The 26,631-nt window shown below is 43.2% G+C and overlaps 1 protein-coding gene across 1 annotated transcript in view; it reads right to left on the bottom strand.

The window, feature by feature from the left end:
• The window catches only part of LOC148220015 (transcription factor RFX3-like), a 233,390-nt gene that overhangs the window by 155,429 nt on the left and 51,330 nt on the right, over positions 1 to 26,631 (bottom strand). The window contains exons 2-3 of the mRNA XM_088155476.1: positions 23,392 to 23,516; positions 5,647 to 5,744 (exon numbers count right to left, since the gene is read on the bottom strand). Of these exons, the coding sequence (XP_088011602.1) occupies positions 5,647 to 5,744; positions 23,392 to 23,508 (215 nt within the window). The 5' untranslated portion in view covers positions 23,509 to 23,516. The remainder of the gene's footprint in view (positions 1 to 5,646; positions 5,745 to 23,391; positions 23,517 to 26,631) is intronic.

Here is a 26,631-nt window from a genome sequence, read left to right as displayed (position 1 = left end):
GGCCAATCCAGGAGGACAGTCATTCTGAGGATAAACCATCTTCCCACTAAAGACTGAGGCAAAGGAGGCATTAAGCACCTCCGCCTTCTCCTCATCCACAATTACTAAGTTCCTTCCCTCATCCAATAAAGAACAAAGGTTGGTCTTATCCTTCCTTTTACCATTAATATATTTGTAGAAACATTTTTTATTATCCTTTACAGAAGTTGCCATTTTAAGTTCATACTGAGCTTTGGCCTCCCTAATTTTTTTCCTACATGCCCTAGCAGCCCCCTTAAATACTTGCTGAGAGACCTGACCCTCCTTCCAAAGATGATGCATCCTCTTTGTATTTCTAAGTTCCTTCAAAACCTCGTTGCCCATCCAGGCTGGACATTTGCTTCATCGACTCATTTTTCGGCACACAGGGACAGTCTGCTCCTGTGCCCTCAAGACCTCTGTTTTGAAGCACATCCACCTTTGCTGAACTCCAACCATGGAGAATCCACAACCTCTCCAGGCAGCCTTGTCCAGTGTTTGAACACACTTAGAGCTAAAAAGATATTTTTTATGGTTGAATGGAAGTTCATGCATTTCAGTTTGTGTGCATTATCTCTCATCCTTTGACTGAGCACACCTGAGAAGACTTTGCCTCCATCTTCGTGCTGGTTTCAGCTAGGGTAGAGTTAATTTTCTTCCCAGTGGCTGGTACAGGGCTATGTTTTGGTTTTGTGCTGAACACAGGGTTGATAATACAGAGATATTTTTGTTATTTCTGAGCCGGCCTACACAAAGCCAAGGCCTTCTCTGCTTTTCATATTGCCAAGCTGTCAACAAGACTGGGGGTGCATGGGAAGTTGGGAGGAGACACAGCCAGGACAGGTGACCCAAACTGACCAAAGGGATATTCCAGACCACATGACATCATGCACAGTATATAAAGTGGGGGGAAGAAGGAGGAAGGGGGGGAATGTTTGGAGTGATGCTGTTTGTCTTGCCAAGTCACTGTTATGCATGATAGGGTCCTGCTCTCCTGGAGATGGCTGAACACCTGCTTGCCCATGGGAAGTGGTGACTTAATTCCTTGTTTTTCTTTGCTTGTGTGAGAGACTTTTCCTTTCCCTATTAAACTGTCTTTATCTCAACCCATGAGTTCTCCAGTTTTTACCCTTCTGATTCTCTCCCTGATCCTGCTGGTGGGGGAGTGAGTGAGTGGCTGCGTGGGGCTTGGTTGCTGGCTGGGGTTAAACCACAACAATCTTGAATGCAGTGTATTTAAACACAGATAAGATCCCTCTTGAGCCTTCTCTTTCGTAGACTAAACAATCCTAAACAATTCAGGAAGTGTGGACTGGATAGGTGGATAGTGAGGTGAACTGTCAACTGTCTAAAATGCAGATCCCAGAGGGTGGTGATCAGTGGCACAGAGTCTAGTTGGGGGCCTGTCACTAGGGGTCCCTCAAGGTTCATTACTTGGGCCATTATTGTTTAACTTATTCATCAATGACTTGGATGATAGGGTAGATGCCTTCCCAGCAAGTTCGCTAATGACACAAAGCCGGGAGGAGTGGCCGATACTCCAGAGAGATGTGCAGCAATTCAGCAGTACCTCGATAGGTTGGAGAGATGGGCAGAGAAGAACTGTCTGAAATTCAGCAAAGGCAAGTGCACAGTCTTGCACCTGGTAAGGAATAACCCTGGGCACCAGTACGGGCTAGGGTGACCTGCTGGAAAGCAACTCTGTGGAGAAGGATCTAGGGATCCTGGTGGACAACAAGCTGTCCATGAGCCACCAGTGCCCTTGTGGCCAAGAAGGCAAATGGTATCCTGGGGTGCATTGGGAAGAGCATTGCCAACAGGTGGAGGGGGGTGATCCTGCTCCTCTACTCAGCCCTGGTGAGGCCTTACCTGGAGTGCTGTGTCCAGTTCTGGGCTCCTCACTATAAGAGAGACATAGACCTCCTGGACCAGGTCCAGCAAAGGGCTACAAAGTTTACTAAGGGACTGGAGCATATCTCTTATGAGATTAGGCTGAGGGAGTCAGGCCTGTTCAGCCTCGAGAAGACTCGATGATTGAGAGGGGATCTCATCAATGTCTATAAGTATCTGAAGGGAGGGTGCCAAGAAGATGACGCCAGGGTCTTAGTGGTGCCAAGCAATAGAACAAAAGGCAATGGGCAGAAACTGATGCACAGGAAGTTCCACCTGATCATGAGGAAGAACTTTACTGTGTGGATGGCCAAGTACAAGAACAGATTACCTGGAGAGCTTGTGGAGTCTCCTTCCCTGGAGATATTCAAGAACTGTCTGGACACAATCCTTTGCCATGTGCTCTGGACTGACCCTGCTTGAGCAGGGAGGTTGGACCAGATGACCCACTGTGATCCCTTCCAACCTTACCTATTCTGTGATTCTGAGTCAACATCCCTGAAGGCATTTGGCAAGACGTAAAGACAAGGCACTTAGGGACATGGTTTAGTGCTAGACAGCAGTATTAGGTTAATACTTGGACTGGATGATCTTAAAGGTCTTTTTCAACCTCAGTGATCCTATGATTTTATGATTCTGTCCCAGCTCTTTCACCATCTGTTCCTGCAGATGCTCCAATCCTTTCATCACTGCAGTGGCTCTTCGCTGAACTTGTTACAGTATTTCCATGTCTTTCCTGTACCGAGGAGACCATAACTGGATACAGTACTACAGGTGTGGCCTCTCCAGTGCTGAGAGAAAGGTTTACCTCCCTCAACCTTCTGTCAACACTTTTCCTAATGCAGCTCAGGATACTTTTGACCTCCTTTGATGCAAGGGCATGCTACTGGCTCACATTCAGCTTATTTTCAGCCAGGACCCCCATGTCCTTCTCTGCAAAGCTGCTTTCCAGCCAGTCATTCCCTATCTTGTACTGGGGCATCATGCTATTCCTACCCAGGGGCAGGATTTGGCATTTCCCTTTGATAGACTGCATGAGGTTTCTGTCTGTCCATTTCTCCAGTCTGTTGAGATCCTTCTGAAGGCACAGCAGCCATCTGGTCTATCAAATGCTCCTCCCAATTTTGTACCATCTGAAAACTTGCTGAGGGTGCTCTCTGTCACACTGTTCAGGTCATTAATGAAGTTCTTAAACAGTATTGGCTCAAGGATCAGCCCAGGGAAACACCACTAGACACTGACCTCCAGCTAGACTTTAGGCTTCTGATCACAACTGTCTGAGCCTGTCAGCTCAGCCACTTTTCAGTCTACCTCACTGCCCACTTATCTAACCTGCACTTTGTCAGCTTGTCTATGATGATGTTATATGAGACAGTGTTGAAAGCCTTGCTAAAGTCAAGATAAAGAGCATCTGCTGCTCTCCCCTCATCCACCAAGATAGTTGACTCATTGTAGAAGGCTGGCAGGTTGGCCAAGCATAATTTCCCTTTTGTAAATCCATGGTGACTACTCCAAATCACCCTGTGTCCTTTGTGTGCCAGGAAATGGCTTCCGGGATTATTTTTGCCATCATCTTCACAAGAATAGTGGTGAGGCTGACCAGCTCATATCCTTTTAAGCTGCTATCTACAAATGAAATCGTGAGGAGTTATACCAGGAAAATCATATAGGCATCATCTCCTGTATGGAGACAACTTTTCTGGGCTGTTTATCCAGTCAGTATTTTAATTTTTATTATTTTTTGTTTGCTTTGGTTTTTAAAGTTCTTTTTCACAGACAACCATGCATTTTGACATTTTGTTAGATTTCTATGTCTGGTACCATACTTCCTTCTTTCCACTCACTGGTTCTTGGCTCTTGCCTTCCCAGGCACTTCCACCAGCTCTTTGTCTAAGACCAGAACCCTTTCCTGCTCACTGGATGACAGTTTCACTCTTCTGAATCAGACAACTCATGTTTTTGTTTCCTCCTCACTGACTGGGCCTAGTTGCTGTTTTCATGACCAAATGGTCTCTTCGGAGGTCTTGAGGGTTGTGTTAGAATCAAGCTAGCACATGACCATAAAAAGAAAATGAAAGAATATCCATGTTACTTGACATAGAACATTTTCCATTCCTACCATAGGTTTAGTACTTGCTCCTTTCTGTTTTAATAGGATAACTTCCTTCAACTATATATCCTAGGCCCTGTATATGGAATGGAGTAGACTCTTTGTTAATAGATTAGGTACTAGAAACCAGAGTTCATATAATTAATAGCAAAATCAGGAGGTGCAAGGAAATACCCCATTTAGGGTCATCTGGAGGACATCCATTGGTCTTTGGAGCAATTAAAATATAAACAGGATAAAACAAACAATCCTCTGCTTAATATATTTGAGCTATAAAGTCAGGTAAAATGTCATGACCTGCAATAAACTATACATTCCCAATACCACTGCCTATAATTTAGAGTAGAAGCACTAGAGCTTTTAAAAGAAAAAAAGTGTGAATGAAGAAGTATGTTTTATTTTGTCTCAACAGTTCAGTGTCTTTGGCTGACATTTTTCAGTTAGCCTGATCAGACATTCTACATAGATGTTTTCAGTCTTTGATTACTGTTTAACAATGTGATGAGTGACTTTCCATTTTTACAGTATCTTAAACAGGGACACATTGGTCATTCTTAATAAGCATGTCTTAACAAACCCATTTAGGACAGAAGATTGCTTACATATTATAAAAGCAAAGAAAATGAGGGAACAAGAGAGTGTTGAAAAAGTTTATCTGAAGAATGAATTTGGCAAAATATGTCAGTGAAGAGGATGCTGCAAGTGTTAACATCAGTCTCAGAACTCAATAGTGTTGTTGACTTTTTTGTGTCAATGCCAGATTATCATCAATAGATATATTTTCTGGCACCAAAAAAGTTTTCTACAGGCGTTTTGCTTCTTCCTTAACCTTATATCAGAAGTTTCAGGGGCTATATTTAGACTTAACTGAAAAAAGAGGGAGGGAAAGTTCTCCCTGAACAACTTTGAAGGTAGCTCTACTCTGACTGTGTGTGTGAGTTTTAACATATAACCTCTAGAGCTCTCTTTTGACCTAAATTATTCTATGATTTTAAGTTTGAACATGGGAGAAAGGAATTTGATGGTGGAAAACCATGTTCATTGAAGCAAGAAAAGCACAGGAAATAGAAGAGTGAGAGAGAAGCAAAAGGACATATTCTCTTTCCTCTACGTTCTTTCCTTTGGAAAAAGTAATAAATATGTATATCATTGCACTTAAAACAATAAAGAAATTATATAATTGTTTTCTGTAAGTAATGATTACAACTGCTTCAGCAATTTAGGAACTTGCCAGTATAATTTCAACTAGAAGAATAGAGGCCCACATGAAGACTACTTTATTACACAGATGATCATATTATGACAAATTTAGACCATACTTCCTATCAGCATAACTTAAAACTTGTCCATAAACTCAAGTTTTTCCCCCAAACAACAAAATTCTGCATATACAGCTTCACACTGTCCAACTGTAACAATTACCTGAATTCATTTTAGACTAATTCAAGTGATATGAATCCAGCTTGTTTTCACTCAAATAATGATTTAATATGACAAAAAATAAAGTTTTTGTTAAAACAATTTCTTTGCTAATTAAAACATAGCAGTCCATATGTTGTCATGAAAAGAATGTGCATTTAACTTCATATTTTAGTAAACATTCTAATTTAGATGAATAACCAACTTACATTGTTCCATTTGTGTAGACTGTGTCACTTCCCTCCACATACTGAACCTGGGCTGGGTAGACATGTTGTACCTGTTGCACAGTCTGTACTTGCTGTACCTGCAAACAAGAACACCAGAAATATAGGATAGTTTACCTTATGAAAAGAATGACTAGTGCTTCAGTGCATCTAATGGTTTCTAAACAATACTCTCAAATTTGGGAGATCCCTGTTCTCACAATTACTAAATGACGCAGAATGCAATATTGTGTTACAAGTCTGTAATATGCTAAGTGGAGTATTGTGTTGATTTGGCATAGCCTGATTTTTTTTTTTTTGTAGTGGGGGGGCCACAGGGGTAGCTTCTGTGAGAAGCTGCTAGAAGCTCCCACCATGTCCAACAGAGCCAATCTCTGATGGCTCTGAAGATGGACATGCTGCTGGTCCAATTAGAGAGGTTGGTAATGGTTCTGTGATTGCATATTTGAGAAGAAAATCAAAACAGCAGTTTTTTCCCCAGAGGTGGAGAGGCACCGTGGCTACCACTGTGGCTGCCACCATCTCGGCACAGACTGCAGTGAGCTTTCTCTGCCTGGCTGCCCCTAGCCAATCATGCCGCAGACAGAAGGGCAGGGGCGACGGCAGCTTCTCCTTCCCAGCGCCCTGCATGAAGAGGTGCTAAATAGTGCCAGCACTGTGGCGGTCCTCACTGCCCACGTGGTGGTGGTGGTGGGGCTGCATGGCTGACAGTGAAAATGTGGCGGGCGACTCCCTGATGTGGAACCTGGATGAAAGCAACTTCTCGGCTCTGCAGGATCCTGAAAGAATCTTTGAATTAGTGGAACTTGTTGACAATGGTACCTACAAGCAGCAGTTTTTCTTCTAGTCAGAGAAGAGGAGGAAGTGAGGACATGTGAGGGAAAACAACATGGCTGCACCAAGGTCAGTGGAAAAGAAAGAGTAGGAGGAGGTACTCCAAGTGTCAGAACCAAGATTCCTCTGCAAGCCTTAGTGAGGACTATGGTGAAACATTCTCCCTGTAATGCATGAAGTCTATGGGGGATGCAAAGATTCACTCACACCCCATGAGAAAACTGTTCACACTGGAGTGGATGGACGTCAGAAAAAGCTGTAATCTAGTGGGAGATCCCAATAGAGAGAGAGCGCCCTTGCTTTCAAACTAGAGCAGCCTAGTCTTAAAAGACTGCACCCTGTGGACGAATGACCCATGCCACAACAGTTTTGGAAAAACTGCCCGTGGGAGGGACCCCACGGCATAGCAAAGACTCCTTTCCCTGAATGAACAGAAAAAGATCTCGAATGACAAACTGACCAAGAGCTCCATGTCCTGTCTCCCTGCACTGTCGATGGGAAAGAGGGAGGGGATGGGGGGAAAAAGGTGTTTTAAAGGCTTATTTTACTTCTCATTATCCTCTTCTGACTCTGTTAATAATAAATTTACTTTATATTTTAAATTTAAACCTGTTTTGCCCTTAGAATGATTTTTCCCAGTCCTTATCTCAACTCATGAGCCCTTCATTAATTTTTTTCCCCTCTGCTGAACTTTAAGAGAAGAAGGTGAGCGAACGACTTTCATGGGTACCTGGCGTTTGGCCAGCGTCTAACCACAAGTACTAACATTGGAGATGGAGGCCCTAGTGAGTATGGGTATTTTCAATGCCAAGGAAAGAACCATCTAGAAAGATCAAAAACTATATGATTGATATCAAGCTTAGGAACTATATTTAGGAAGGAAGTAAATTTTATTTGGTCATCTGTATGCTGATTTCTTTGTATTTTTTTTACTCCAGTTTATACAATACAAGCCTCTAAATCACAACTTACCTGTGCTGTTAAAAGGCAAACTTTGACCTGTGAGAGCAGGTCCTAAAAAATTCAGTGTAATCCTAGAAGAGTCTGGTTCTCATGCATGTGATGCATCATCATGTCTCCAAGGTGCACTGCTCTGGCAGACATGCTCTGGAGTGGAGGATTGTGCTAAGAGAGCTTTCCAAAAAAACAGCAAAACTGTGAAACTAGCACAGAGAGAGAGAAGGCGCACCAGCCTCAGCCAGAGCAGGAAGTGTTAAAAGCTAGACAAGCAGCAGCTCTAACTCAGTGTAGGCAGCGCCAGGACTGAAGGTGACCAACTCCCACAGGTATAAAAGATGCACCCAAGAAGCAACCGGGTGTGGGGCAAAATAGGGCAGGCAAACAGGGTGTGACTATCATGGTTTAGGAACGGTATTCCCCAATTTAGGGCTCCCTTTGTTTTATGGCAAAACCAGTTTTCAGGAGGATTTGGATTATCTTCTCTCCTTTCTGTCTTGGTTTGAAAGACAGGTATTTTCTAAGGAAAGGCGAGAACCCCTTTTCTGAGATGCAGAGTGCAACCCCCTCCCTTCTAATTATTATAGTTTCAAATCAGAGGCTTTCAGGCAGAAGATATGGGGATAGGAATAACAGTTCTTTACTGATATCTAACAAGGCAAAATAGCAGAAACAACAACAGCTATAAAAATTGACAACAAAACAGAACAGTATAGCTCAGTTCCAGACCCTTTTTGGCCACAGGCCCTCTCTCCCTGCCCTCAGTTACCGGTGCTGTGGGCAGGGCAGGTCCCGCGCAATCGAAGAGGGCTGGGTGACGGCAGCAGCAGCCCAGGGGTGAGAGGGATGGAGGAGCGACTCCCCCCTCACGGTGTTGGTCGTGGTGCTCAGCAGAGTGCCCGGAGGTAGTAGGATGAAGTGGGAAAGCAGCAGAGCAATGTCCAATGGCAGGGAACGTGGCTCCCGGCGCTGGGATGGCGGGGAGGACGCTAGATAGGAGCCCTGGCCGTCTTCCTTCCACTCCACCAGCGAGCGAGACAGCGAGAGCCAGAGAGCCCAGGCCCCTGTCCCACCTTTCATTTTCCGGTGTCCCCCTATCCCCCACCCCCTGCGAGAGAAAACTATTGCTACTAAGGTGTAGCCACAAATACTTAGCATAACGATGGGGAAAATTCCACTGAAAGAAAAGGGAACAATTCAACCCCCAACACTTTCTCAAAAACTTCCTCTGCTGTGTTGCCCCATAGGATGATGTCATCGATGTACTATAAGTCTTCTGAAGCCTCACCCTTTTTCAGTGCAGTCTGGATCAGTCCATGGCAAATGGTGGGGCTGTGTTTCCACCCCTAGGGCAGTTGGCTCCAGGTGTACTGGACGCCCCTCCAGGTGAAAGAAAACTGTGGCCTGCACTCTGCTGCTAAAGGAATGGAGAAAAATGCATTAGCAATATCGATGGTAGAACCATTTTGCTGCGTGGGACTCCAGTTAGTACTGAAGCTCCAGCGTGTCTGACACAGGAGCATTCAGTGGTGGTGTGATTTCATTCAGGTCATGATAGTCCACTGTCAGTCTCCACTCTCCATTGGACTTACACACTGGCCATATGGGGATATTGAAAGGTGAGGAAGTCTTGCTGTGACCACTCCTTGGCTCCCCATGAATCATCTATGGATGGGAGTCCCAGAGTCCTGGTTGCTGCAGTGTTGACAGTGCACTGTTGTGGTAGCAATTGGTACCTGTTGTTCTTTGACCTGCAGCAGTCCCATAGTAGAAGGGTCCTCTGAGAGACCGGACAAGGTATTCAGCTGTCTAATTCCCTCTGTCTCCACAGCAGTTATCCCAAAAGCCCAGCAATGCCCTTTTGGGTCCATGAAATACCCTCTCCTGAGGTAATCTATGCCAAGGTGCACAGAGGCTCTGGGCCAGTCACAATGGGGTGTTTTCACCATTCTTTTCTAGTCAGGCTAACTTCAGCTTACAGTACAGTCAGCTGTTGGGATTCCCCTGTCAGCCCAGAAAGAGATGGATTCTGCCCCTACATATCTTGATGGCATCAGGGTAGATTGTGAGCCAGTGTTAACTAAAGCTTTATAGTCTTGTGGATCTGATGTGACAGGCCATGGGATCCCCACAGTCCAATAGATTCTACTGTCCATTTCCTCCACCTGGCTGGGAGCATTACCCCTCTAGTCCTGGTCATAGTACTCATTGCTCACTTCTTGTAAATATGACCTGGAGGTCCCTTTGAGATGATGGGAAGTAACATCAGCCCTTCTATTCTATCTGAGGACTTGCCCACTGGAAACTGGAGCAACATTTATCCTTGAAGAATTTCCTGTAGTGGTTGTTCTTCTCAAATCACATACCCATGCTACTAGGGCAGAGGTGGGTTTTCCATCCCACTTCCTCATCTCCTCTCTGTGGTCATGAAGGTAAAACCACAGGTTACTTCATGGTTTGTACCCTCTCTCAAGTAGGAGGATATTTGCTCCCAATAGCAGACTCTGGTCCATACTGGTGGGGCATAGGACATTTTCTCTCTAACTTGCTTGAGTCTTTCAAATCTGTCCATAGTCTTGGACAGTCTTTCCACAGCCAAGGCACAGGTTGGTAGGGAGGAAAAAAGATGATCTTCATATTGCCAGTCAGGTAGTCACCTGAAGCACTGTTCTCCTTCTGTCATTGACATCAAGGCCAGTGAGTTGGTGTATGACAATGGTGTGCTCTGTACAAACGTCCGCCACATGGATTATGTACACCACTGTTACACTGGACCTCATCTGGATCTACAGAGGACTGTTTGCTATTTGAATCCCTACCAAGTACCTCCAGCACAACTAATTCTCTCAGGTACTGGATACCCTTCTCCATGGCATTCCACCTGCTTGGGCTCACTACTAAATTATCCTTGAGAGAATACCTTTCCCTCACGCTTGACAGGAGTTACTTCCAGAGGCTGAGAGTTTCTGTCTTCTTCCCAATTGCCTTGTCAATGCTCACATCCCGGGACAGGGATCCCAGCTGCTTGGCTTCACTACCATCTAGTTTCATATCGTGTTCTGTGATATCCCAACACTGGAGCAGCTAGGTCACCAGGGGCTCAACCGATTGGCGGCTGAAATCTTTTCACATATCTTGCGGCTCACATGGGATAGGGATCAGGTGATTCTCCCTGGCCCTACCTTTTCCTTCTTTTGAGACCGCCCTGCTTCCTCTTCAGCCCTCACTACGCAAACTGATTTGGTCTAAGATTTTTTTCTTCTGTATAGGGGCAACTGATACCAGCACAGGTTGTTCCCCTGGCTCAGCTGCAGTTTGAGTGGCCATGGTGCCTGTTGTTCTGCTTTCCTTCTACTCCCTCTGAGGGTGCTGTCGAGTGACAAGCAGTGTCTGATAAACAGTAGCCAGGGCCCAGCACACTGCAATAAGTTGGTTTTCTCTGGAGTTGCCACAGCTTTCTCCTTGCAAATATTCTGTCATTTTATCAGGGTCTTGTAGTTGTTCAGGGGTCAACTCCCAAAACACTGGAGGAGAGAATTTCTCCAATAACAGTCCCATTTTCTCCTACCTTCCATGCAACTCATGACCATTCCCCCTTGGGGCAGATCTCTGAATGACCTTCCTAAAAATGTCTTGACTCTAAACATGGTGTAGACCGCACTGAGGAGACCTGGCAGACTTAGCAATAAGAACATGCTTTCCTTAACATCCAAGGAAAATTCTAAATTCTCAAAAGCTCTAGTAACAGGCCTGAAGGAGGAAAAGGGGGTGAAAAGGTGCTGGGTATGATTATTAATGCACTCCCAAAAGGAGCGTCTGAGGTAAGGGTAGGAGAGCAACACTGAATACACATCCCGAATGACCCTCATTGCCCTTGATGTTATGTCATCAGCTGATATCCCACAGTACAGCAACAAAGCTATGCTGATCTCTTCCCTGCTCTGAAAAGATCATTATGAAGAGCACATACAGGAATATATACAGGGTTGGGTACCACACCCACATGAACAGACCAAGCAACATTGTGACCAGTGGCTCCATACCTAATACAACAAATGCTTAGATCAAATTTGTTTCCAATCTTCTCTTGGCAGACGTGTTGTTATCTCAACCCTTCATACCTCACATTGGGCACCAAATAAGGCTGTTGTGGTTTAGGAATGGTATTCACCAATTTAGTGCTCCTGCTGAACACACACTTCTGCTTCCCTACTCCCCTCCAATTGGAAGCACAAAAGGCAAAGATCACATTTTGAGATAAGAACAATTTATTGGAAACAGCAATAAGATTAGAACAAACAGTAACAGAAACAATATTAATAACAAAAGGTATAAGAAAGAAATTATTTACACAGAAAGCCCGCAAGAATAAACAAATACTGGACAGCTTCCCCTGCCACATTTTCTCAACTAGAAGAAACACCCTTCTCCTCAGAAGTGAGAGAGAACCTTTTCCCCACCCCCAAAGCAAGAGAGAGTCCCTTTCCCACCCTTGGCAGTGATGTGAGGTGGTATTGAATAAAATTATGGTCCTGCCCACACCCCCTCCTGGCTACTGCAAAAAATTAACCCTGTCCTGGATGAACCCAGAACAGTAACACATCAGCCAAGGCAGGGTGCATCAGCCAAGGCAGGTGTGGCAGTTTACACAGCAGTTCAGGCAAGAAGGGCATGCAGGGAGGACACACCCCTCCTACCAACTCAAGAGGCAAGCCAAATTAGTGGTCATTAGTGGGTTTAGGAAAGGCAGGTCCTGCCTGACCAATGTGATATCCTTTTATGACCAGGTGACCAGCCTAGTGGATGAGGGAAAGGCTATGGATGTGTCTACCTGGAATTCAGTAAAACCTTTGACACTGCCTCCCATGGTATTCTCCTGGAAAAGCTGGCAGCCCACAGCTTAGACAGGTGTACTCTTTGCTGAGTTAAAAGCTGTCTGGATGGACAGGCCCAGAGAGTGGTGGTGAATGGTGCTGCACCCAGTTGGTGACCGGACACTAGTGGTGTTCCCCAGGGATCAGTGTGGGGCCCGTTTAATATCTTTACTGACGATCTAAACAAGGGGATTGAGCCTACCATTACCAAATTCCTGGACGACACTAAATTGAGTGAGAGTGTCAATCTGTTGGAGGGTAGGAAGGCTCTGAAGAGGGACCTGAACAGGCTGGATCAAAGGGCTGAGGCCAACTGTATGAAGTTTAATAAGGCCAAATGCCAGGTCCTGCACCTGGGTCACAACAACTCCGTGCAATGCTACAGGCTTGAGGGAGAGTGACTGGAAAGCTGCCTGTCAGAAAAGGACCTGGAGGTGTTGGTCAACTGCCAGCTGAACATGAGCCATCAGTGTGCCCAGATGGCCAAGAAGGTCAATGGCATCCTGATCTGTATAAGAAACAGTGTGGCCAATAGGACCAGGGAAGTGATTGTCCCTCTGGACTTGGCACTGGCAAGGCCACACCTCAAATACTGTGTCCAGTTTTGGGCCCCTCACTACAAGAAAGACATTGAGGTGCTGGAGTGTGTCCAAAGAAGGGTAACAAAGCTGGTGAAGTCTTTATGAAGAACGGCTGTGGGAGCTGGGGTTGTTTAATCTGGAGAAAGAAAGCTCAGGGGACACCTTATCGATCTCTACAACTACCTGAAAGGAGGTTGTGATGAGGTGGGGGTTGGTCCCTTCTCTCAGGTAACAGGAGACAGGACGAGAGGAAAAGGCCTCAGGTTACACCAGGGCAGGTTGAAATTGGATATTAGGAAAAATTTCTTCATTGAAAGCATTGTCGAGCACTGGAACAGGCTACCCAGGGAAATTATTGAATCATCATCCCTGGAGGTATTTAAAAGATGTGTAGATGTAGAGCTCAGAGACATGGTTTAGTGATGGACTTGACAGTGTTGGATTCGATGATCTTAAAGGTCCTTTCCAACGTAAATTATTCTTTGATTCTATGATTCTATGATCTACAAGCGCTCTTTAATAACATTTTAGTTAGAACAAATTCATCATCCTCACTATATTCTCTAAAATTCCTATCCCTCCTTTTCCACCATTAACTTATATATTTCAAAACAAGATTATAAACTTCATTGTTAACTACAGGGAGTAGTCTGGAGGTGCTCAAGAAGTTGAGAGGGAACACAGCTAGGACACCTGACCTCAAGTGACAAAAGGGATATTCCATACCATATGAGGTCATGCTCAGCAATAAAAATAGAGGGAAGGTTAGCCAGGGGACTGCTGGGTATTGGTTGGTTGGTGGTGAGCAATTGTTTTCATTTGCAACACTCACCTTTCTTGGATTTTATTTTTCTCTCTCTTTGGGTCTTTTTTCCCCCTCTTTTCCTTACAATTAATTATAATTAATTTTTAATTATTAAACTGTTTTTATCTCAGCCCATGAGCTTTCTCATTTTACCCTTCCAATTCTCTCCCACTGGGGGGAGGGGAGGAGTGAGTGAGCAAGTGGCTGTGGTGCGTAGTTGCCATCTGGGGTTAAATCATGACACCTAAGGAAAAATTTATTTGAAAACCTTAATTTTGAAAAAAACCCCAAACCATTACTTTGAAAAAGACTGTTCAAGTGTGACAGAAAAACAGAGTTTCTGTCAATCAGTAGTAATGATATGTACTCTTTCTGATGATTAAATGGAAAATTCAGCAGGTTGCTGATTTCACATGTTAACTGTTACATAAATTAGCATTGGCCTGCCATCCCTTATCAGTGTTCCTGAACTATAATTTCCCAAATTCAAAAAATACATCTCTTATTATTAAGCAAGATAAGATTGCACAAAATTGCAAATTGATTTTGGATACAAGTGATTGCATTAAAAGTACTAATAAGGTTAAGAGAATAATACCAGGGTAAAATATGTGAGGATTTATAAACCTCATTTAAATTTTAAAAAAATCAGAGCTCTATACACAAAGATTTCTGTTCTCAGATAAAAAAAACCCAACTTAATAAATTAATTAGTCTGTAATACTTTTAGAAAGCAACTCATGGTCTAATGTTGATATTTAGATAAATGACCAATATAAGTTCATGACTAGTTTTTATGTTAAAAATGATTTTTCATTAAGCTCCAATTTTAATTAGAAGTTTGTATGTCCAGTTGAATGATACATTTATTTCTGAATGCTATGGTCATAGTCTATGATGAATAGGAAGATTTGTTTTGTGTAACCTTTGATGCATGGACACACCTTCTAAAATAGATTAGACATTTGTTTTTAATTTTACTCTTTGAATCCTTCTGTACTGCATGACATAAATCATAAGGTCAGTGAAATTAATTTAAAATCCTTATAAGCTTGCTACCTCATGCTTAAGAATGCATGTTAAAACAGGAATGATGCATGAGTGGAAAATCATATTTGAGGAAAAATAAGACTAAGAAAAATTGCACAAGATATTGAATGGCATTTAATTTTGCTTCTCACTTTTTCACTTTACTTTTGCTACGTTTTACTTGTGTATATGTTTCTCCCTTCACCAATTCAATGTTCCAAAAATGACAATTGCTGTGTCATTTGAAAAAACATCTGTGAAACCACTGCCACTACACTCAGAAGGGAATCTTAGTTTTTCTTTAAGGACATTTTTTTATTCTTCATTTGAAGCACCATATCAAACTTTCATGAAAGCCATAGTTATATTGTCAGTGTGCAAATAAAAAATTCATTTTAGGAGAAAATAATTTAGATGTTGAAAAATTATTGCCCCCATAACTACAAGAAAGAATTGTAAAAAATAAATTATTTCTTCTGAATTTTTCATTTTTACCTAAAGTAGTCTGCTCCTAAAGTATGTGTATATAAATTCAAATTTTAAATTTAAGCAAATATATAATATATACATTAATTTTTTTCAGAGCAAAGCCACTCTTCTTCATCAAAGAAATTGTTTTAATGCCTGATAGCCTTTTCTTTTCCTACAGTGGAAAAGCACCTATCTTACCCACATTCTTCATCCCATTTCCTAGTGTTATACTAGATTCACATCCTCTTCCCAGATTCACAGAATACTTATGGTTAGAAGGGACCTCTGGAGATTATCCAGTCCAACCCGCCTGCCATGGTAGAGTCACCTAGAGCAGGTGACACAGGAACACATCCAGGTGGGTTTTGAATGTCTCCAGAGAGGGACACTCCATCACCTCCCTGGGCAGCTATTCCAGTGCTCTGCCACCCTCAATAGAAAGAAGTTATTCTTCATGTTGAGGTGGAACTTCTTGTGTTTTAGTTTGTGGCCATTGCTCCTTGTCCTGTCACTGGGCACCAATGAAAAGAGTCTGGGACCATCCTCTTGGCACCTGCCTTTGAGATATTTATATGCATTAATAAGACCCCCTCAGTCTTCTCTTCTCTAGACTAACCAGGCCCAGCTCCTGCAGTCTCTCCTCATAACAGAGATGCTCCAGGCCCCTAATCATATTTGTGGCCTCCACTGGACTGTCTCCAGTAGTTCCTTGTCTTTCTTGTTCTGAGGAGCCCAGAACTGAACACAGTACTCCAGATATGGCCTCACTAGTGCCGAGTAGAGGGGAAGGATCACCTCCCTTGACCTGCTGGCCACACTCTTCCTGATGCATCCCAAGATACCATTGGCCCTCCTGGCCACAAGGGCACACTGACAGCTCATAGTCAACTTGTCGTCCACCAAGACTCCCAGGTCCTTGTCCACAGAGCTGCTCTCTAGTAGGTTGGCCCCCAACCTGTACTGATACTTGGGGTTACTCCTCCCCAGGTGCAGGACCATACACTTGCTCTTGTTGAACCAAGTGGGCCTTGGCCTTCCTCATCACATCCCTGCATATTCTGATGATATTCTTATAGTCCTCCCATGTGGCCAGTCCCTTTTTCCACATCCCATAAAGTTTTTTCATCCATTTGAGATTTGCTAGAAGCTTCCTGCTCATCCATGCAGGTCTCCTGCCCCCTTTGCTTGATTTCTTGCTCATGGGGATTCACTGGTCTTGAGCTTGGTGGAAGTGATGCTTGAATACTGACCAGCTCTCTTGGACCCCCTTCTCTTCTACGGTCCTAACCCATGGGATACCTCTAAGTAGGTCTTTGAAGAGGTCAAATTTAGCTCTCTGGAAGTTCAGAGTTCTAATCCTGCTTACTGCTTTGCTTCCTCCACACAGGACCCTGAGTTCTACTATCTCATGGTCACTACAGCCAAGGGTGCCTCCAACCTTCACATCTTCAACCAGTCCTTCCTGGTTTGTTAGCACAAGGTCCAGCAACACACCTCTCCTCATTGGTTCTTCCACCACTTGCCTCAAAAGGTTTTCATCAATAATCTGCAAGAACTTCCTGGACTGTGTGTGCCAAACTGTATTGTCTCTCCAACAAATATCAGGGTGGCTGAGAACACCCAGGAGAACTGGAGCCTGTGATCATGAGGCTATTTCCAGCTGTCCATAGAAAGCCTTATCAATTTCCTCCTCCTGATCAGGTGGTCTGTAGCAAACACCCACAACAGTGTCACCCATATCAGCCTGTCCCTTAACTCTCACCCATAAACTCTCAACTTGTTAGTCTGTCCCTGGGTACATCTGTCCCTGGATCGATACATTCCAGTTGCTCTCTCATATAAAGAGCAACTCCACCACCTTGCCTCACTGGCCTGTCATTTCTAAAAAGTAGTCATCCATGACAACATTCCAGTCATGTGAGCTATCTCACCACGTCTCAGTAACTGCAATGAGATTATGGCCCTGGGACCACACAGAGATTTCCAGTTCTTCCTGTTTATTCCCCATGCTGTGCGTTTGTATATAGGCACTTCAGAGAGGTAATCAAGCATGCAGGTTCCCTAGAATGGGTGTAAGAGGATTCACCAAAGCCATACACACCCTCAATGTGGTTAGCCCTGGGATTTTCATCCTGAGAGGCAGCCAAGGAACGTCTGTCACTGCACTGCTTGGCATGGCCTACTCCCTGTGAGGAAGCAATGGCATGAGTGTTGCCACTTTGGACCCCATTCCCTGAGTCCTTGAGTTTAAAGCCCGTCTCACCAAATTGGTCAGCCTGCTGCCAAAACTTCTCTTGCTCTTTTAAGACAGGTGGATCCCATCCCTCCCTAACAGGCTACAATCATTGTCATAAAACCCAAAACCTTCTCAATGGCACCAGCCACATGTAGCAATGTATCTGAATAGCTTAGGCCATTGTTTATACCAGGTGCACCAGCCAAACCATTTTTAGCTGTTTTTTTGCAATTTTATCAAACATTCTGGAACTTGCCAAGGCTACTGAAACATAAATTGTACTAAATTGGGAGAGAAGAAACTGAAAAACAGAATACCAAGATTAGAAGAACCAAGATAAAGGTGGGCGGTGATGCTCTGGACTGCAACCAATCATTTTACCTGCAAAGCTTGTGCAAGGCGCGTGGACAAGACAGAGGCATCAATCAAAAAATGCGTGATCATGTGAACAGTAGTTTTAGAACGTATATGTAGGGTCTAAAGTAAACAATAAATTGGCTTCTGCTTAATCACATTGATTTGCTGTCCAGAAGTCCTTCATTCCCGCAGCCACAAAGTCACACATTGATGTGCACTATGTGTCTGCTTCTGGCTGTCCCTATTTCTCTAACCAGTAGGATAGATGAGAAGATGACTTGGGCACTGATGTTTTTCACCTGCCTCACCTGGGCATTATAGTCTTCCTTGATCCTATCTATTTTTTGGCTTGCAGCATCATTTGTACCCACATGAAAAAGAAGTAGTGGGTACTAGCCCATGCTTTTGACAAGTTGGGGTACCCTCTCAGTAATATCATAGATCCTACCCCCAGTAGGCAGCATACCTCTCATGACTGTTTATCAGGCTGGCAGATGGGGGCCTCAGTGCTCCTTAATAGTCACATATTATGAGCACTCAAAGTTTCTTTTTATGGTAACTGCTGTGTGCTGCTGGTGTGGATTCTCCTTGTTGGCCTTGCTCATGGACATCTAAAGCCTTTAACGCATCAAATCTGTTTTTCATCTGGATGGTGGAGGTTGAGTTGGAACCCTGCTTTTGTGGGTCACCAGGTTCCAAGGTGCCTCATGCTCAGTGGTATCCTGTGGGAGAATGAACTGTAAGAGACTAGAGATGGTGCTGCCGGCAACCTCATCCCTGATGGGTTGCAGCTGTACTAATTACCAAAGAGTGGAAGCAGCCTTGCCCTTAATAGGTTGGCAGCTGTGGCCAATAAGGATGTGTGTTATAAAAAGAGGGGGTTTGGCCAGTTGTAAGGGGAGAGTTAGTGTTGTGTGATGATGTCCATGGGAATTCACAGAGAAAAGGTATAAGAGTTTTACTGTAGGATAATAAAGGGCTGATGCTTGCCACTATTTTCAGCATTGGTCGTGAGTCCACCATAAGTATCTGTTGTAGGTGGATAGTTCCAAAGCCACGTTATCTATCTCCATTTCAGTCCCTCTAATACTAAGCAGCTTATTAACTGTCTCTTGTAATTCAACCACCTGCTGCAACAGGTCATTAACCTGTGCATGCTTTGTGCAGATACTAGCCTTTTCTACAGAAGAAGTATCTGGGAATCCATTGCAAGCTACCACCTGTACTGACATCTCCTTCCTTACCAGTTCCATCTAGGTGGAAGCATCAGGCTTCTTAGGGGCTATCTCAGTAGACATGCTGGTTTTGGCTCTGAGACAAGTGCCCACCATTATGGCTGAGACCTAGAGCACTTAGAACTTACCTGAACTGTGGACCTACTTTCAGATTGCAGCACCCTTCCCATATGCCCTGCCCACGTGAACTGCTGTGTTGCATCCTTCTGACGTGCCACATCCTGTTTGCTTGCCCTGTTTGAAGCTCTCTGGGTTGCTCATGCTTTCTGGAGCCGTTTAAATCTCCCATAGTGCTCCTGGCTATCACCCCTCCTTGTCTGATTGGCTCACAAGAGCTTCCAAGCTCTGACACAGCTCTGGACTGCTAATCAGGCTGGACTGCTGATTCTTCCTTTTCCTTACCCTACAGAATCACTAGGTTGGAAGAGACCTTTTAAGATCATAGAGTCCAACCCATGCCCTAACACCTCAATTAAACCATGGCACTGAGTGCCACATCCAGTCTTTTTTTAAACACATCCAGGGATGGTGACTCTACCACCTCCCCGGGCAGACGATTCCAGTACTTTATCACTCTTTCAGTAAAAAACTTTTCCCTAACATCCAACCTAAATTTCCCTTGCCGCAGCTTAAGACTGTGTCCTCTCGTTCTGTCAATTGCTGCCTGACACATTCAATTCCTTTAGAATTCCTGACCTTTTCTCAACACTTTTATCATCTATCCTTTTCTCTCTAAACCAGTATCTCCTTCATATTCTGTCCTAATCACTGCAGAATCATCTGCATTGGCTTTCACTACATATGCATCACCTTTTCAGTCTATACAAATTATTGCAGCAAACTCCTCTTCCTTGGCCAGGCTGATCCCCTAACATTCCTTTCTGAAACCTTACATAATTTATACTTTCAAAATAAGACTCAACTGAAAAATACAGTCCAATAGAATCAGAAAATGCTCCAAAGTACAGTTGAAATATTCAGTGAAACAGAAATATTGGAAATAATAACACTAGAACATAAGTAATACCTTATTGAAAATATATTCTGATATAAACTATGTCTAGTTTTCAAAAGTTTGAAGCAAAGCTTGAAAAGTGTTAACCACAGTAAGCCTCATAGAAAGCTTTACTAAGTCAAAGCACCATAGTAGCTTAATTTAAAAAGTTAGCACAATAATAGGAAGACATCATTTTCACACAGGCAGATAGTAATAGGACAAGAGGGAATCGTTTTAAACTAAAAGAGGAGAAAGTACATGAAGATAAGCTTTAAAATTCATGTTAAGTGCCCAATATTTAAATATTTTGCTGAAACACTGCATTTTGGGGGTTTTGGGGAAGGGGACATGTTTTTTTAAAAAAAGCAAATGTATTCCAAGGTACATGCATTATAAATTGAGTCTGTATACCAGGAAATATTATTAGTGAAATGTATGAGACAGTTAAACAGTATTGCAAAGAACATGCTGTATTGGGTTTGCATGGCCTGTTTTTTGGTAGGGGGGAGGCCACAAAGGTGGCTTCTGTGAGAAGCTGCCAGAAGCTTCCACAATGTCTGGCAGAGCCAATCCCTGGGAGCTCCAAAGATGGACATGTCACTGGTCAAGGCTGGGCCAATTAGAAATCGTGGTAACGCCTCTGTGGTAACATACTTAAGAAGAAATCAAAACAAAGGTTGTGGTGCAGTTGTAATTTTCAGCCAGAGAAGAGTGGAGTGAGAAGATGCAACAATTATGCAGACACCAAGGTCAGTGAAGAAGGAGGGGGAGGAGGTGCTCCAAGCACCAGAGCCAAGATTCCTCTGCAGCCTATACTGAAGACCATGGTAAAGCAGGCTGTCCCCCTGCAGCCCATGGAGGACCACGGTGATGCAGAGATCCACCTGCAACTCATGGAAGAGCCCCATGCCACCTGGGAGGAGACTCTGATCCTGTGGGAGACCTGTGGATGGAGGGTCCCTGCTCCCAGGCTGGAGCAGCTTGTTCTTGAAGGACTGCACCCCATGGAAGAGTGACCCACTCTGCAGCAGTTTGAGGGGTACTGTTTGTTGGATCCCAGAAACCTGGGGTTTTTGAGCTTTCTGTACTTTCAGGCACAGACCTTCTGGAGAACACTGCTTTTGACCTGAGGCCTTGGAGACGGCTTCTAAATATGAGTGGTGAAGTAGAAATCACAAGTGTGTAGTGAATTAGAAGTGTGTGCTTTCACAGGGTGATGGGTTTTAAATTTGAGGTTTTTATAGTATAGTAATAGGTATAGGACAAGATGGAGATTTTTGGGTGTTGTCTCTTTCTTTGTTCATCTTTCTTCTTCTTCCTGCTTCATGGTTTTCAGGTAGTAGTTTCTGGTTGGTCAGTCAGTGTCACTCTAAGGGTCATGGGAATCTAGTTATTGGGCCAAAAGTATAAATAATATCGGTGTTAATTCTCTATTGGACCGTTTAGTCTTAAAAGATCTTGTAGCAGTTGCCTCTGTAGCCATTTTTCCTTGCTTCTAGCAAGGAGCTGGAAGTGCTGTCATACTCTCTGTACTTTCTGATAAGATATAATAAACATCCAAGCCCAAACACGAGAAAAACTGTTTCAACCATGTTTCTGTTAATCCTGGCTCTGAGGGAAACGGATGAGACTGAGACAAACCACTAATTAAGTGGTGCAAAGCCCCCGCACCGCTGGGCTACAACTGTTGTCTGTGGGATGGACTCACGTCAGAGAAGTTCACAGAGAGCTGTCTCCCATGGGACAGACCCCATGGTAGAGCAGGGGAACGACTCCTCTCCCTGAGCAGCAGGAGAAGCCATGGGTGATGAACTGGCCATAACCCCCATTCCCTGTCTCCTTGTGCTGCTGGGGAGCTGGGAAGGAGGGGTGGGGGAAATGTGTTTTTAAGGGTTAATTTTACTTCTCATTATCCTGCCCTGATTTTGTTAGTAATAAATTCACTTTGTATCTCTAAATTGAGCCTGTTTTGCCCATGGTGGTATTTGATGAGTAATCTCTCCCAGTCCTTATCTCAACCCATGAACTCTTTGTTAAATTTTATCTCCTCTGTCCAACTGCAGAGAGGAGCAAGTGAGCGGCTTTTGTGAGTGCCTGACATCTGGCCAGCATTTACCCGCAACACATGCAGAAAAAAAAAATCACCTTAAATTTTAAAACTAAACAAAATGCTATAAATTTTAGTTTAGACAACAGTGATTCACTGGCACAGAAACAGACTTACATAATTTAACAAGCTATTTTCAGTTTTAATATTGTTGATTTTGAAACTGTAACGCCAACTTATATGAAAAAAGAACATCAGATTTCACCCAAAGAACCTAAAACAGTGACAGCTGAATGGAGGGAAAGTGGAGAGGGAGATGATGATCTCTTCTCCTTGGTATCCTGTGACAGGATGTGTAGGAATAGTTCAAAGCTGCATCAGAAAAGGTTCCAACTAGATATTAGAAAACATTTCTTTACTGAGCGGGTGGTCAAACAGTGGAACAGGCTTCCTAGAAACATGGTTGGTGCCCCAAGCCTGTCAGTGTTTGAGAGGTATTTGGACAATCCCCTTTATATTATGCTTTTGGCCAGCCCTGAAGTGGTCAGGTAGTTGAAGTAGACAGTCATTGTAGATCCCTTCCAACTAGAACAAAGAATTAAAAAAAAAAAAAAAAAGAAAAAAGCTAAATTACACATACTAAAGGAGTCTTGGACAAAAGTCATGGGTTTTCACATTCATTTCCTGTTTTCCTGTTTTCCAACTCCTGCTGCCCTCCTCGATCTCCCCATGCAGCACACCCTCCAATGTTGGTGGGGCTACATAGGTGCTTAATCATGTCACAGAAGTGTGTGCTGAGCTGGCTGCTTCAAAAGCCCCTTTAATTCCCTGACAAATCCAAATTATGCATTACTTATGGCTTTACTTCACGTCTTTCTGCATTTGTTCAAGAACCTGCAGGGAGATCAGCTTAGAAGTACAAAATTACATTGCTTTTGTATTTTACATCTATATTGAATGTATTTTAAAAATCCATATTCCTTTCAAAGGAATAAATGTGAATATTCAGTAACTCGAATGTAATTTTTATGAGATATTGCACACATTTCATAGTAATCTACTTATAGAACTATGCATATATATTTCTGGTGTTAGACAAATATTTTAGTTCAAGAAATAAACTCTGAAAAGTGCATGTCTGCTTATGTAGCTATTTTAGTTCCATCAAAATAAAATTGAATAAAACAGTGAAAAGGAATTGGTTTTTCAGCCTTGTGCAAAACCAGTTCTTCAGTACACCTATTGAAAGGCATCATTCTGTCTTGCCAGGTTCTTTTGTTTTCCAAAAATTAACAGACACCTACCTGTTGCTGAACCGGTACCTGCTGTACTACCTGTGTGGGCACTGCTGCCTGGCCAGCCACAGATGCTTGTAAAGTCACAGTCGAACCTGTGTCCGACCCAGTCTCTGATGTCTGCATCGTGGTCTCTGAATAAAATTAAAATGTAAAATTAAAAGTTCAGCACAAACTTCTTTGCTTTTTGTCACTTATTCAGATCTTAAAAGACACATATTCACCCAAAATCAAATCCGGGGATTAGCTAAAGATTGTTTCATGCACTATCACATGAGTACACAGAGATATATATTTTTCATTTTTTAAAATGCTGCCTTGGCCTAAAATATTAGAAAATTCATATTATATATTATATTATATTATTACTTTGTCTAATCTAAGGTCTGCTTAGAGTTTGCAGCACATGGAGAAGAGAATAAGCTTTGGACTTCATGATTTTTTTCTAACGGTTTACAGTCTGCTTTGTAATAGCAAATACATTTATCAAGTCAGAAGCAAGGTGCACACAAACCTATTTAACCTATTTACTGCTTTAAAGTACTTTTAGAAAAACATCTGTTCACAGGCCTGATTAATCTCTAACTACACTTGTATACATTAGCTGCAACTATTATTAAATTTTGAGAGGAGACTCAAAACTGTTTACCATATTAAGACAACACACTTTAAGCTATCTATATGCACAAAATAATTCTAGAAGCTGCACATGTAAATGTTTACTTCTTAATTAAGCATACCTTCACAAAAAGACTTGCAATCATCAATGCAATAAAACTGAATGATGGAAATATTTCAAACTAAGTCATCACAATTCTAAAGAACAAAAAGAGTAATTTATGTAGTAATCACAGTACAAGTAAATTATAGTACTTTCAATATCATCAGCTTTCAGAAAGAACTAACATACACTGAATAAAGTATACTGCAAGAACAAAATGGGTAAAATATGCAATACCAGAAAGAAATTTCTCTTTTCATTTTCTTCCCTGAAAAAGTTCAAATCCTTATGTACTAAAATATTAAAAGTTTTCTCCTACCTTACTTGCCCTCAATATATTTAATAATGCAAATCAACAGAAATTTTTCTCACTTATTTATGTAACTTCAGGAACAACTCATTAAAATCAGAAATAAGTCAAAGTCCTGCCATCAGCTTGTAAATGACTACACATTCTTCAAAGCTGTCCTTCCTGGTTTACTGATTTGCACTATAAATTTTTCATATTCAAATGCTGAGTTAAAGCTCTGGCAGGTTATAGAATGAGGGGCTTCAACCTGAAAAGAATACCCTGGAAAGCATTTTAAAGGTGAAAAAATGACTCAAGTAAGCATTTTTAGCAGATAGTGCTAATGTAATCACTGGAGTTATAAACAGGGATTTTACCCATACATGATGTTGTGGCACTGACATTTTTAAGAGGAATATTGAAAATTTGGATACAGCACAGAAATGGTCCAACAGTGAAGGAAAATGCCTTATAAAGAAGACTGAGGATGACTTACTCTGTTGGGTTTGTGTGGCCAGGTTTTGCAAGTTGGGGGAAGGGGGGCTACAGGGGTAGCTTCTGAGAGAAGCTGCTGGAAGCTTCCTCCATGTCTGACAGAGCCAAAGCCAGCTGGCTCCAAGAAGGACCTACCACTGGCCAAGACTCAGACAATCAGTGATGGTAATAACACATTTGTTATAATATATTTAAGAAGGAAAAAAGAGGTATTGCATAGAAGTAATTGCAGTCAGAAAAGAGTGAGAACATGTGAGAGAAGCAACTCTTCAGGCACCAAGGACAGTGAAGGAGGGGGAGGTGCTCCAGGTGCCGGAGCTGAGATTCCTCTGCAGCCTGTGGTGAAGACCATAGTGAAGCAGCTGTGCCCCTGCAGCCCTTGGAAGAGCCCCACATTGGAGCAGGTGGATGCCTGAGAGGAGGCTGTTACCCTGTGGGAAGCCCACGCTGGAGCAGGGTCCTGGCAGGGACCTGTGGATCCATGGAGAGAGGAGCCCACGCTGGACCAGGTTTGCCGATAGGACTTGTGACCCTGTGGGGGACCCACAGTGAAGCAGGCTGTGCCTGAAGGACTGCACCCTATGGAAAGGGATCCACATTGGGATAGTACCTGAAGAACTGTAGCCTGTGGGAAGGACTCATGTTGGAGAAGTTCATGGAGGACTGTCTCCAATGAGAAGGACCCCACACTGGAGCAGGGGAAGGACTGACTCCTCTCCCTGAGCAGCAGCAGGAACAACCTGTGATGAACTGACTGTAACCCCCATTCTCTGTCTCCCTGTACTGCTGGGGAGGGAGAAGGTAGAGCCCAGGAAGGAGGAAGGTGTGGGAGGAAGGTGTTTTTAAGATTTATTTTGCTTCCCATTATCCTGCTCTGATTCTGATTGGTAATAAATTCAATTCATTTCCTCAAGTCAAGTCTGTTTTGCCTGTGATAATAATCAACAAGTGATCTCTCCCAGTCCTTAACTCATGAGCCTTTCATTGTATTTTATCTCCCCTGTCTAGTTGAAGAAGGGAGTGATAGAGTAGCTTTGGTGGGTACCTGGCATCCAGCCAAGGTCAAACGACCACACTTATACATAACAGGAATTAGAGTAATCTTCAGTTTTGCACAGAATTACAGAATTGTTTAGGTTGGAAGGAGCCTTTTGAGATCATCTAGTTCAACCCTCCTGCTCAAAACAGGATCACCTAGAACAAGTTGCCATGTCCAGTTGGGTTCTTAATACCTCCCAGGATAGACACCCCACAACACCTTTGTAAAAACTTCTTTAGTTCTTGACTAACCTCACAGTAAAAAAGTGTATTTGAGTATTGTGATGGAATTTCTGTCTTTTTTCCATTCGTACCCATTGCCTCCTGTCCTGTCAATGAGCATCACTGAGCAGAGTCTTGCTCCCTCATCTTCACTCCCTCCCATCAGGTATTTATGCACAGTGATAAGGTCCTCCCTGAACCTTCTCTTTCCAAGCTGAATAGTCTCAGATCTCTCAGCCTTTCCTCATATGGCATATGCTCCAGTACCTTAATCATCTTTGTAGTCCTTTGCTGCCTGTTGGGGGTTGAATTGTTTCCTTTTCTTTCTGTGGAATCTTTCCCATTGTTATGCTAAGTATTTGTGCCTACACCTTAGTAACTATAATGTTCTCTCGAAGGGGGGTGGGTGTCTTGGTTTGAAAGACAGGTATGGTCTAAGGAAAGGCAGGAGCCCCTTTTCTGCGATGCAGAGTGCAACCCCCCT

Source organism: Sturnus vulgaris, chromosome W, assembly GCF_052056855.1.
Source record: "Sturnus vulgaris isolate bStuVul1 chromosome W, bStuVul1.hap1, whole genome shotgun sequence".
Classification (NCBI taxonomy): Eukaryota; Metazoa; Chordata; class Aves; order Passeriformes; family Sturnidae; genus Sturnus; species Sturnus vulgaris.
This window is presented reverse-complemented; position numbering and strand designations above follow the sequence as displayed.